General features: G+C 43.7%; 1 protein-coding gene and 1 long non-coding RNA gene across 8 annotated transcripts in view; one reads left to right on the top strand and one right to left on the bottom strand.

The window, feature by feature from the left end:
- The window catches only part of Trpm6 (transient receptor potential cation channel, subfamily M, member 6), a 162,345-nt gene that overhangs the window by 141,866 nt on the left and 6,334 nt on the right, over nucleotides 1-14,145 (bottom strand). For 2 of the 7 annotated variants that reach the window (NR_157571.1, NM_153417.2), the window contains exon 1: nucleotides 614-926. The exons of 2 other annotated variants lie outside the window; for them this stretch is intronic. Coding sequence is in view for 3 of the 5 variants with exons in the window: in NM_153417.2 (NP_700466.1) it covers nucleotides 614-625 (12 nt within the window). In the remaining 2 variants the exon portion in view is untranslated. 3 more of the 7 variants (XM_017318153.2, XM_006526952.3, XM_030250886.1) reach the window with 2 other exon arrangements.
- On the top strand, nucleotides 881-13,382 carry Gm41814. The gene is made up of 3 exons (XR_877745.3): nucleotides 881-1,227; nucleotides 2,175-2,323; nucleotides 13,300-13,382. It is a non-coding gene; the product is annotated as a predicted gene, 41814 (long non-coding RNA).

The raw sequence follows: 14,145 nt of genomic DNA, 5'->3' as shown, positions 1-14,145 counted from the left end.
GCCTGATGATGCAGACCTGTTGTCCCAGCTACTGAAAGACGCTGAACAGGCTGCGAATGTAGCTCCATGGTAGAGAGCTTGGATACTGGAGGTCCTAGGACCAATCCCCAGTACAGGAGGAAAAGGAACGCTCTTGCAACTTTGTCAAACACATTAAACATTATCACATCCCACTTAATCTTCAAATAGTACTTTCCAGTTGCTCCAAATGTGAAAGCTGAAGCAAATAACAAAACTTTCAGGGTTACAGGTGGTGATGGAGCAGAGACGTCAGTTCAAACTGCCTGAGAAGAGACCAAAAAAATGTGTCCTATCAGCCCGCCCGGGTTGAAATGAGCCAATGTGTGTGGCAAGCCTGAACTCTGCCTGCACACTTCGGGAACAATAAATAATACTATTTCTCACACAAAGTGTGGAAGTAAAGAAGAACCCGTAAAGGTGACAGGCAGCTTGTTCCCCGGTTGTCCTATAGGACACCCAGCCAGGCACAGCACCTCAAGCGCTGGGCTAGGCGCTGTCACTCTCCAGGATCTAGGAACCTTGATCCCATGCAGGAGCCCCGCAGTAACAGGGACAGGGGCCAATGCGAACATCTTCAGGCCCAACTTTTTACCTTGACCTGCATTCTCACCACCACAGGAGCCGAAGCGACAGCGAATTCCTCCTCGTCCGGGACACCTCCCAGGACTCGATTCCTCCTGGACTCGGACTCCGGAGTCCGGGACTCACACGCGCGCCCTGCCGCCTCGACCCTGGGTTCGGTTTCCGCTCGGCCCTGACCCAGCTCCAGGCCGGTCCCAACTCCCGGAAGAAAGACTGCGGGTCCTGCCCTTCGGAAGGGTCCACGCGGTTGCCAAAACCTCAGCTACGATAATCATGTTCGGGTGGAGACTAGAGGACTTGAAAGCTAGCATTTCGCAAATCCTACCTATTCGAGATCGCAGTTAGATACGCGTGCGCCTGGCTCCACCCACTGCCACCTGGGGCCCTGGGCCTGACCCCTGTTCATAGGAGAGCACTCAGCTGCAGGTCCGGCTTTCATCCTAGATTTTTCCAGGCCAGCAACCAAAACAATGTCTGAGCTTTTGACTGTGGAATCAATCTGGGCTCCACCTGCACATGGACGCTGTCTTTTACAGCCCTGAGGAGTTTTCACAATGCCTGTTGGGCTCTGTTAACGCCTCTGTAGGAAAGACATGACTCCAAAGAAGTTTGGCTGCTGATCAGGTATGGTCACTGTCATCAGACAAATTTTAGATTCTTGGGTCAGAGCTTTAGGTGAGGAGACGGTCGGTTTACGTTCTCTGTGTTTCTGAAATGCCCATGAGTTGCTGAGCATGACGAGAGACTCTTCCGGGCCTCAGTTTACTTACCTATACAGAGAGAATAATAAAGAAAACCCACCTTTCTCACAGAGACTACACTGAACAAACACAGTGACCTTGCTTTATTTATGAAGTGTCATACGGGGCTGGTGAGATGGCTCAGTGGGTAAGAGCACCCGACTGCTCCTCCTCTGAAGGTCCGGAGTTCAAATCCCAGCAACCACATGGTGGCTCACAACCATCCATAATGAGATCTGACTCCCTCTTCTGGAGTGTCTGAAGACAGCTACAGTGTACTTACATATAATAAATAAATAAGTCTTTAAAAAAAAAAAAAGAAGTATCATACAAACGCTCTCCGTTATTTTGGGGAAGAGCTTTCTCTGACTAGGTAGGCAATCTTGACCAAGACTATGGTCAGTGATTTCCAATGTATCTCTATGTATTGGAAGAGGAGACATATGGGAGACATGATACTCAGGGGATTACACATACTATAATGAACAATACTAGGCATTTATGACTTTAAATTAGTGACACCTACTATTTAGTCCAGTCCAAATTTTTGCCTGGTGAGCTCACACTTGCCGACACAGTTAATAAAATTTGTTTCCTCATTTATTTCTCTGTGTGGTTTCAGTGACTTTTTTTTTTTTTTTTTTGCCTTGTTAGTAAATCAGTATGTTGGTATCTTGATGCTTTGTCTATTAAGAAATGAAAAGTCCTTTCCTCTCGTTTACCTCCTCAAATTGTTAATGATCTATAGACAGGCACAGATGCTCTTATAAGGCAAAGCAGAGTCTTCTGACTTGTTCCTTCAGAGATCATCTCTGTTAACACTCTTCACAGCCCTAAGGCCTGGGAATTCAACCATCAACAGACTCACCCGAAAGACTAAGGATTTGGAATGGCACATGCTGCCGTCTCTCAGTGCCCCATGACTACTATCTTCTGCTTTCATCTCTTCAGATCAAGGTTCAAAACCCTTTGAGCCTAAGGTAACCCAAACTGCTTAGATTTTTCTAATGGGCTAGTTTACAAGATGTTTTGGTTCCAAGCTGTATCAAAAACACTGCAGGCATTGTTACCAGACAGATTCAGTGCCGTGCCTCACTGTACAGCTGGTCAGTTCTCCCCAGAGACAAGGTGTGAAGGCCCGGAACATGACTTTATTAGAAAATCTGAGTCAGCCAGAAGTTGGAGACCACCAGTCACCAAGCCTCTCTTTCAGGAAATTTGACTTAGCAGTGTCATATAGAGCCACCTGTGGGTGGTTTGGGGCTACTGAGTACCTCGTGGATATTGGGTGGAAGCAAAGGATGCACATCTGATTGGAAGGCCCAGTCACAGACATGCTTTTCTGGTCTGTTACTCTCAAAAAACAAAGACCATTATTTCTTTGAGCAATTCTTGCCACTGATTAATGTGGCCATCTGTAGTTATTGCAAAATGGACAAGTAGTGGCTGCCTGAGGTCTTCTTGCTGTTCATAAAACTCATGGCACTGGGAGAAAGGATATCTCACATGGGTTGCAGAACAGTCACCAGGGGTCTGTTCTCAATGCTGGGCTTCACTGGGCAGATCCTCAGACCCTCCCCAGGATCTCAAAGGTAGGGCCCTGGGATCTATGTCATGGGTTGCTCAGTTAGTTGAAAAGATTGTCTATAAAAGTTTTCCAGCCACAAACACATCTCTAGCTATGAATGTTCATTCTACAGAATGTTCGTTACGTGTCTAGGGTAGACTGAATCAGACCAGCAATTAGTCATGCAGCACAGATTGTTTGTCAAACCACACTGGGTGCCACAAAAGTCAAAGGTGAACAAGATACCACTCACCTTCAAAGAGCTCAAGTCTGTAGGAGGGTGGGCGAGCAGTCAAAACTGCAAAGTGCTCCTGCTGCACCATCCACAAGCCCCGGCAACTTAGAGGACTTTGGTTTCTCCATTGACCATGCCCCCTCCCTCTCTTTCTTCCTCTGTCTCTCTTCTCTAGCTTTTCTTCTCTTCTGTCTGATCTCTTCTTTTACCTTGAAACTTCAATGTTTCAAGCTTTCTAATGAGCATGTGCACACAGAAAGTTCTGATATCTGATCTAACAGGTCTTAAGATGGGGCTCCAACGTTAACCCTTAAGTTAATGAGTTTAGAGTTGAGGTGAACAGCTGTTACACACACAGAGACACACACACACACACACTGGGAAGGGTGGTGCCTCAGGCATGCTTTGTTTTCTTAGTAAGTCCCAAATAATCAAGACCATTAAGGGGTGATTTCTAATATACATATTCAACTCTGAAGGAAAATGATTGTAGGCTTGGATTTGAATTTGGTTTTGGCTTCATTTCCTTTGGTTGGAAGGATGAACTGTTAGAAATTTTCCAAAGTAATATCTCTTCTTCTTTTTGGACAGACTAAAGGGAAAGGAAAAAAAAAAAGCATTAAGTGACTTTTTCTTTGCTCCAGGAAGAGAAAGCACCATGCGTGGGAGTCATCTTGCCCAATTCACTGTGGTTTGCTGTCATGCCTGGCTCAGGTTTCTCACTTTGAGTCATCAATCTTTTCCTCTCAGAAGCACAGAGAATATAAAATAGTAGAGTGAAATTCTGAACGGTACTATAGTCATCTGCCACAAACCTAGTCACAACTACAACAAGCGATTGTACAATTGGGGGAGTTACAGAAGTTTCGGTTATTAAGAGGATCAGTTCAGATGTGGTTTACACCTGCAATCCAAACACATCCAAGGCTGAGGCAGGAGAATATCTGGGTGTTCAAGGCAGGTTAGGCGACAGGGCAAAACCTTGTCTCAGCAAATATGTTGTAAACATTGGAGAAGAGTTAATAATAAAGGATGCGGTTCAGGCTTTTCTGGGTAGCTGGTTTTGTTTTTAGACCTTTGTCCTGGCGTCAACTTTCTTCCGCGTCAACTCAACACAAACTAGTCATGTGGGAGGAGGAAATCTCAATTGAGAAAATGGGCTCAGAAGATCATGCTGTGGGCAAGCGAGCCTATAGAACTTTTTTTAATTAGTGACAGATAAAGCACAGATCATTATGAGTAGGAGCATCCTGGCCTGCTAGTTCTGGATGCTGTAAGAAAGCTAGCTGACAGATGGGGTCCCGAACCCGAGCGGGAAACTGGACATGATGTCCTATCTCTCATCCAAAAGGTTTCTCCCATTGGCAAGTACTTACAAAGGAAAAAAAGAGGGGGGGGAGGGTTTCCACCACTGAAGTCTCACGAAGCATGTAAACCATGATTAGAGCAGGCCCCAAGCCCAGCACTAGATGGCATGGCCAACACCAAACAAACTCAGTTGTCGTTTTGGAGATGTTCTGTCTCATAATGCTTTGTTAGGATGCTTTTCTTCTTTACTTGTCGTTTGGTTTTCTATTATAGTTTTGTGTTTTGAGTGTGTGTGTTTGTGGCTATGTGGCTATGTATGTGTCTCTTTCTGATTGTTTTATACTGAGTTTTTATTGGCCTACTTGTGTGAGAGAGAGAAGGAAGGAAGGAAGGAAGGAAGGAAGGAAGGAAGGAAGGAAGGGAGGGAGGGAGGGAGGGAGGGAGGGAGGGAGGGAGGGAGGAAGGAAGGAAGGAGAGAGAGAGAGAAAGAGAAAGAAAGAAAGGAAGGAAGGAAGGAAGGAAGGAAGGAAGGAAGAAAGAAAGAAAGAAAGAAAGAAAGAAAGAAAGAAAGAAAGAAAGAAAGAAAGAAAGAAAGAAAGAAGAAAAGAAAGAAAGAGTTGGACAAGTGAGGCAACTGAGCAGGGGATTCTGGGAGAAGAGCATCATCAAAATGTATTATATGAAAGAAAATATTTTCAGTTAAACAAAAGCAAGCTGAGCGAGTCCCGAGGAGGGAGCCTTCAGCAGTCCTCTCCACAGCCTCTGCCTCGGGGCCAGGCTCCAGGTTCCTGCCCTGTTTGAGTTTCTGCTCCAACTCCTTTCACTGATGGCTGGGCCGTAAGAATGAGTGAAATAAACCCTCTGCTCCGGGCTGCTCTTGGTCATACTGTTTCATCCCAGCAATAGAAACCCTGAGAAACTTCCTGTTCAAACCGAGAGTGGACCTTAATGCCACCCATTCCTTCTCTCTCTCTCTCTCTCTCTCTCTCTCTCTCTCTCTCTCTCTCTCTCTCAAGTTTTATTTATTTTATTTATATCTGCATGTTCACCTGCATACCAGAAGAGGGCATCTGAGCCACCATGTGGTTGCTGGGATTTGAACTCAGGATCTCTGGAAGAGCAGTCAGTGCTCTTAACCTCTGAGCCATCTCTCCAGCCCTCATTTCTTCTCTTAAAGTGACACAAATGCAAACTTTTCCTGTAGAAAGGAAGCACTGGGGTTTTTCACTGAGACTGCTTCTCTGGTGTGCTCCCACATTGACTATGTGCCAGAAGACAGAAGATCTCTCCTGCCACCCAAGCAGAGATTAGATTATTCTGTTTGTTTGTCTGTTTGTTTGTTTGTTTGTGTTCTATGTAGCCTTGGCTGTCCTGGAACTCTAGCAGTCTGGAGGCAAAGCATACCTATTTTCATCACAGCTCCAATCCTAAGACTTCATACTTACAAAATCTACCAAAGCCAGGCATGGAAACACCCAGTATAATCCCAACACTTGGAAACCTATGGTAGAAACATCGTCTAAAGTGCAAGAACTAGAGTCCAGGTCATTAATACCCATGTAAATGCTGGAGAGTGATGGCAGTCCACTTGATTCCCTCAAGTGTTGGGACAGGGATTCTCTAAAGGGAGACAGTGAGCTAGACTAGTCAAAGCAGCCAGCTCTGCATATAAGTGAGAAACCCTGTTTCAGTACATAAAATGGAGAGCAAATAAGAAACACACACACACACACACACACAATTTACAAAACAAGAAAAAATGATTCTTTTTTCCTTTCAGGGCTAAGGATTAAACCAGGGACTTTGCACATGCTAGGCAAGTGTTCTACCACTGAACTGCTCATTACATGTTTTTATTTAGAATGTTAGAATTTATGTTAGAATACATAGGAAAATTAAAAAAAAAAACAGAGAGAAATTTGGACCCAGGAATGTAATGACCCAAAACACACAAGGAGAAGGCAGCCTGAGCAGCTGGTCGCTCACAGCCTCCAGACGCACCAGCCTCACCAACACCTGATTTCAAACTTACACCCTCCAGAAATGCATTGCGACATAACAGTGCACACTGCCAAGGTTGCCAGTTAGGGTGCCCTAAATTGTTAACACACTTCCCTTCCAGTTAGAGTCAGAAGTTCTCCTAACTCTTTCTTCCGACGAAGGGAATGAAACCATCAGTCATGCCCTTCCTTACCCTTAATGGTCTCTGTGTTTGCATGGCCACTTTACCTTCCAGTCAGCCCACAACCCTTCCTGTAATCCCTCAGCCACGAGATTCTCCCAATCACTTTGATGTCTAGAAATCCTCTAGATCTCCCTTGGTACAACAACAAACAGGATATCCATTGAAAAGCTTTCAACCAGTTTTGTTTTGACTAGTTTTGATATCCATAAAGACAGGACTGTCTTCCCTCACTCAGCATTTACAGTTTCCCTAATTAAGCTGAACACAGGGTCTCAAGCGTGCTAGGCTAAGGGTTGGAATACATTGCTACACCCCAGCCAAGCTTTTACTCTTTAGAAAGATCACACTTCCTTAAAAAATACCCTTTCCTACTTTAAATGGTATTTGAAAATAAGTACAGCTTATGCGGTGTGTTGGCTTTCATTGTTGTGACTAAATGCCCAAGAAAAATAACTTAAAGAAGCAAAGGATTATTCTAACTCATAGTGGCAGAAAGGTCAATGCCTGGTCACTGGTCCCATACAGAACACCACTGTATGTGGCAAAGGAAGCTCTCCTCTCATTCAGACAGGAAGCAGAAAGTGAACATGAGAGAAAGGGGCCAGGAATAACACACCCACCAAGAACCCACCCTGAGTGACTGGCTTGCCTCAGCCAAGTTTCCAGAACCTCCCAAAATACTGCTGCTACCCAGTGAGCAACCTTGTAACACATGAGTATTTTTAAGAATTTTTTTCATATCCAAATCGCAATGCTAAGTCACAGTTTGTAGGACTATGAGTTTTTCCTTAAAAAGCAAAAAATTATAAGAACAATGAAGCTGTTCCATTTTCATATGGCATTGCAATGCTGAGTCCAGCAAGAGCCGATACAGAGAGAAACAGAACATGTTGCATGCATGTGTGTTGCTATTAGGTGTCCCTAATCTGTTTGTCAAAGTTGAAGCAGCACAATAAAAGCAAAAACAACAAAAGGAGATTGTCACTGCAAACAAAGCAAGTCCCTGTCCAGACACAGGTGGCGAAACACACTTGTATGGGCTGAACACTATCAAAACTGCGTGGCATGCTGGTTCATATTGCCTTGCTGTCTCACCCAGGCCAGCACAGACGGGATAAGGAAGCTGAGTCGATACTGTGCAAGACACCAGTGGGAAAAGCAAAAGCTATTACGATCGTAGAGTCAGCTTCAAGGTCAGAGCCACCCAGGAAAACAATGCCATTTCAGGACACTACTCAGGGCTGTCTGGATGCTTTTGCTTGCCCTTCACTCTCCCTCTGTCAATGAGTATGAACATTTGAGGACACCAAGGTCCGCTCCCATCCTAAGAGAACTGGATGTTTCTCAGCCATCCTTAACATAAATGCAAGGTTCTCCAATGGTGGTGCCCACCGGGAACTGGCTGATTTTCTCTTCACAGGCAGGAAAGGGTGTCCATGGTGGCTTTACATTCTATTGGGGTAGCCAAGAAAAGAGAAGAGCTTTTTCTCCACATAGATACTGCTTTTTTGGTACTCAGCACTCAGAACCATCTCGTGTATGTATAAATATGTGCTGGTATGTGCCGGATCTAGAGACCTCCTCGCCTCTACTCCAAAAAAGTCCAGGGCTCTACAATCTACTTCCTTTCCCAACGTCAGTGCTAAGAATGCTCCAAACCACTGCACCTCTTTCAGCACAGAAGAACTCTGGTCTTTCTCCTAATGAAAGCAATACACTGTAGTTGTAGGCAGGATGAAATCCAAAGGGTGAAGAAGAAAGAAAGGATGAGAAAGAAGGAAGCGATGCTTAGAGAGAGAGTGGGTGACTGGAAACTCTGACTAGCATAGCAAGGTCACCAGCTAAATTCTATCTTCCTCTAACTTACAAAATGTCTACTTCTTTGCCAACTGCATCAGGACCATCATGTATAGACAAACACAAACATCGTTGTGTGCAAGAAACTTAGGACCCGGGTGCCAGTCTGTTCCTGGCTCCATATGACTTATTTACAAAAAAAGCTATCTTTTTACTTCCTGTTACTGTGATAATCCTCATGACCAAAAACACCTTGGGACGAAAAGAGTATGTCTGGCTTCCTGAGCATAGTCCATCACTGAGGAAATTCAGGGCAGACATTCAAGCAGGAACTTAGAGCAGAGACCAGGCAGGAACACTGCTGTTTTGGTTTGCTCCCTGTTGCTTACTCAGCCTGCTTTCTTACATTACCCAGGACCACCTTCCCCGGGGAAGGCACCGCCCACAGTGGGAGGGACCCTCCTACAGTAATCATTATTCAAGAAAATGCCCCCACAGACTTCCAGGGCCAACCTTCCCAGATGACCCTAGTTTGTGTCAGGTTGACAAAAAACAAGCAGAACACCAGCTTTTGGGAGGGGGGTGGGGGTGGCCACCATGTTTCTAGGAGGCATTTAGACCACTGAAATAAGAGAACAGAAATAATGTTAGTGAGAAGTCTGCGACAGGAGGCAACACATTATCCTCTAGGGATCAAAGCAAGGGTCAATTCATATCTGATTATGTGGAATGTTGGAAAGGCTGAGGACCCAGAAAGAGGACAACTCTTCTCAGACAGGACCTGCTTGTCCCCAGTGTTTGTCTCATTCCTCCTCTTTGAACTCATTGACGCCATCAGAGCTCCACGCTAGACGGCTGTTACAATGCTAGGAACAACTGGAAAAGATCTATATGTAGTCTAAACTTTGATTTGCTCTTTTTGATATTGGTCTATAGCTCTGTAAGATGCTCCCAACAGAGAAACCTGCAAGGAAGGTCCGTGGGACCTCTCTTTGTACTATTTTTGCTAGTTTCTGTGTGTCTATAATTATTTCAAAAGGAAGGGGAAATGGCTCAGAACTGTCTGCAGCTCTGTTGCCTTATGTCCGGAGTCACATCACTTTCCTACCACTTTTATTTTCTGTAGTTTCACATAATGCCCACTTTCCTAATGCCTGGTCTCTTTGCCACACTGCTTAGCATCCAGAATATTTACACAGTTACTGCATATCATTAAATCATGAGCCTGCCACTTTAACACCGGATATATGTCTCCAATACACTGTGACTCAAGCACACAGAAATCTATAGCACTGCTTACTAACTGTGTCATACAGGGATAGCTCGACCCTCCCAAAGTTTTGTGTGTTCATATCTCTTTTCCTCATACTCACGATACTGAATACTTCGGACTCCATAGAAAGTTTGCAACAACTACTTGAGCAACTGAAAATCAGAAATATTAAAAATATAAGAAAAAGTTAAAGCACTTAAGTTTAAAACAAACAAACAAGCAAAAAAGCATAATATAATCTTGTGCCCAGAAAACATTTACTAGCCCAGGATTACGGTTTAAAGGCTGTAGAAGCCTCCTTAATCCTAGTTATTACCATGAGCAAGTTGTTATAATGAAAAAGCACAAAGGTTAGTCACCAGTGTGTTGTTTTAACATTTGCCATAAAACACATATATCCAAGAGTTCATGGAGAGAAATGCTAAAGAATTCTAATTCTGGAATTCACCCTTCCCCCAAACACAAAAGGTACATAGATTTGATTACATTGAAAATGGACAGGATGGATGGAGAGATGGCTCAGTGGTTAAGAGCACTGACTGCTCTTACTCTTCTGAAAGTCCCGAGTTCAAATCCCAGCAACCACATGGTGGTTCACAACCATCCGTAATGAGGTCTGACGCCCTCTTCTGGTGTGTCTGAAGACAGCTACAGTGTACTTACATATAGTAATAAATAAATCTTTGGTCCGGAGCTAGCGGGGCCAGAGCGAGTAGAATTCAATTGCCAGCAACCACATGAGTTCAATTGCCAGCAACCACATGATGGCTCACAACCATCTATACAGCTACAGTGTACTCGTACACATAAAATAAATAGATAATTTTTAAAAAAGAAAGAAAGAAAATAGACAGGAAAAAAAGGACAAATATAATTTACACGTTATAAAGGGCATATGGGGGGTATAGGGGACTTTTGGGATAGCATTTGAAATGTAAATGAAGAAAATATCTAATAAAAATTAAAAAAGAACATATCCCCTCAGAATCAGTGAGCAAAATCCCCACACTAAGTCATTTGTGGACCAAGAAAAGCATGATCTCAGATCAGGTCTCTGCTTATTAAGCTGGTGCTTATAGGCTGAAGGGTAGAACTAGGAACACCCTCGTTTTTATCAAATCTGCCCTAATGCTGAAATAGGAAAAAATACAAACTATTTAGTGAAAACAATAAAGAGCAGATACTGTGTACCCACTTGTTTTACAATACGACAATTTAACTCATAATATTTTACTGCATATGTGTATCTTGAGAATGTTGTTTTTATCTTTTTATTATGAAATTAACAGAGCTCCAGAAGCCATTTGCTCTAGGGAGCTGTGACCAGGGGAACATGTTTATAACCAGTGAAGAGATTTTGCCAGAAACCAGCAGCCTCTCAGAATGTCACATCCCAGCCACAGTACTGCCTCCCCCGCCAAGTGGTCACAACGTGGCTTCACTAGTTCACTAGTAGTTGTTTCTGTCCATGATCCTGACTTTTATAACTTCACCGCTTTTTTTTCTTTGTTTTAAGGACGGGGTCTCTCTGTGTCTCTCTGGCTGTCTTAAAACTCACTGTGTAGACCAGGCTGACTTGAGTTCAGAAACCCACTTGTATCTGCCTCCTAGAGATAAGATTAAAGGTGTGGGCCACCACACCCAGCTCCTTGCATTTCTTTATAATTTTTCCTCAGCTAAGTATACACTCTTAGATTCTAAAGTTGGTTTTATACATCTTCGTAAAAATAGACTTTTGTATCTTCTTTCTTATTCCAAGTTGAGTCTTCCCGTTTTCTTAGTTATCTGTCATTAAAAGCTCGTGTAAACATTTTCTGTGAGCTAACCTATGTACACAAAAGTCACATTTTAAAATTGGGCTTGTCCTTTGGCAATTTCATACATGTATGGAATGCACTCATGATTCCTCTCACCTCCTTTCTCCTCTTATCTCCCTCCCACCTTTATCAATCCCTTCCATCCACCTTCCCCATATCCCTTTCCTGCATTCATGTCTTTTTGTTCTGCTGGGTTACCATGGGTTTGCAGATATCAACTGGAACCTCATGGGCTCACCCATGGGTACACAACTAAAGACAATAACTCTCCCTCTTCCAGAATCTATCAGTAGTCAATAATTCACCAGTGGAGGCATGTGACACACACACTCACAGAGAAGATTTTTGAAAAGAAAGCAGAAATGCATCGTTGCCCTGGTGTATGGAAGAAAGAAGAACCCGAGGTTAGCAGTAACAAGCTCCTGGGAGACAGTTTGCTTACAGTCTCTGAGAGCCACCTCATGCCCCTCACCAACGACGCCAACAATTAGGTGTCCTTCCTCTCCAAAGGGCCGCTCCTTTGGGCCCAACATTTCTGAGATCCTGAGAAGGTGGCCTGATTCTGACTGATTGGAACCCAGAACAAAGATGCGCTCCCTCAGGAAGGATGTGCAGTCATCGATGAACCAAGTATTTCTCAAAGGTTCATAGTGCCATGACCTGGGATCTGAGACATGGGTCTTAGCAACAAGGGCAGATTACAGCAGGAAATCAAAAGACTTTCATCTTTCTAGGGCCCTTGGCCTGGTCCTTCAGGCCAGTGACAGAGAGGCTGATGCAGGCCCCAGGTGGAGAAAAATAAAAAAGAGAAGATATCCAAAAGAAACTGGATGGCTACTTAGCTTTGTTGTAAATGTTGTTTGTGGGTTCTTTAATTTGCCTTTGGTTTACATGTGAGGGGAGCAGGAACCAAAATCACTACATATACCCATTCCTATCTCAGAATCAAAAACAAATTTTAAAAATTATAAAATGAGAAGAACTGGGCATGAAGTTATTCAGTATTACGTACACTGATCTCAATATAAGTATGTAATAATAAACTAGCAAAAAAGTCAAAAGTCCATTAGACAAATGAAAAAATTACAAAAAGGCAATTATAGAAGAAACTAAAATGTCAAAATTTCAAAACGTATTAGTGACTAGTAATGCCAAGTAAGAAAGGATGGAATATTAATTTTACCTCTGACAAGCAAAATCAGAAAGCTGGTGGGGCTAAGTGTTATATTACACTTTATATACATTTGAAAATTGGTTGGGAGTTGGAGTTCATAAGCAGCTAACATTTAGCAAAAAGAAGGAAGGAAGGAAGGAAGGAAGGAAGGAAGGAAGGAAGGAAGGAAGGAAGGAAGGAAAGGAGGGATATGTTCATTGTAGCTAAGTTCAAGGAGTCAGAAGTACAAATTCCACTAACCTATGGAAATAATGCATCCATAGGCTATATCAGTCAGAATCAATAAATTTACCACACAATAATATGTATAGATTTTAAAGTCCTGACTACTTCGTAATTTTTTTAAAAAGGAAGAAACAAGACATTACTTTTCTTATAGTCTTTGAAATATATTTTTCCAGGCTAAGAATACAAATTCTAATTTGGGTGTTTTCCTAAGGTTTGTGTGTTAAGGGCTTGGTCTCTGGGTGGTGCTGTTCAGAGGTGGTAGAGCCCCTAACACATGGGGCCTGGTAAGAGAAACTCAGGTTATTGGAGACGTCCCTATGAAGGGACAGTGAAACCTCAATCTTTTCTTCTCCTCTGCTTCTTGGCATGAAGGGAACAAGTTTTGCTCCATCATTGGTTCCTGTGACCGTGGGCTGTTGTGTCATTTGTCCAAAGCAGCGGGATCAACTGGTCATGGCCCAGAACCTGCAAGACTGTGAGTCAAAGCAAGCCTCTCTTTTTAAAAGTTGATTGCTTCGAGTGTTTTGTTATGATAATCAAAAGCAGTCCAATGCACAGACTTTCCTTCTCATATGCCCGTAATTCCAGTTTGGGCAGAAAGATCTCAAGTTTGAGTGCCACCTGGGCTATATAGTAGGTCCGCCTCTCAAAAACAAACACACACAATCTTCGAAAATACATTTCAGTATTTCCTTTAGAAACCTGACCTGCGTGAGAACACTTCCAACCTCACAGCCCTGATGACTCTTCTCTGACTATTTGACTCTTCTCTGACTTTTTCTAACAGCTGTTGGGCCGCATTTTGAGCCTGACCTGAGTTTTGAGACCTGTCTCAGTCACTTCCGTATCAGGGTGACTCAGGAAGACCTGTTTGGCCCTCCCTGCCTCTGCCCTGCCACCGTTGCTGATGTAGAGCTTTGCCATTGGCCCTGTCCGTTACTCCATACCCTCCGTCACCCTTCTCTGTCTCCTATGTCATCATTTGGGGTGGGGGGAGGGGCTTCGAGACAGGGTTTCTCTGTATAGCCTTGGCTGTCCTGGAACTCACTTTGTAGACCAGGATGGCCTCGAACTCAGAAATCCGCCTGCCTCTGCCTCCCGAGTGCTAGGATTAAAGGCGTGCGCCACCATGCCCGGCTTCTTACCCCACCAAAAATCCCCCTCCCTATGTTCCGAACTTATATAAACAAGAGGCTGATGCCATAAAGTTGGGTTCCT

This window comes from Mus musculus, chromosome 19 (assembly GCF_000001635.26).
Source record: "Mus musculus strain C57BL/6J chromosome 19, GRCm38.p6 C57BL/6J".
NCBI classification, from domain to species: domain Eukaryota; kingdom Metazoa; phylum Chordata; class Mammalia; order Rodentia; family Muridae; genus Mus; species Mus musculus.
The sequence above is the reverse complement of the archived record's forward strand: the minus strand, read 5'-3'. Positions and strand labels throughout refer to the sequence as shown.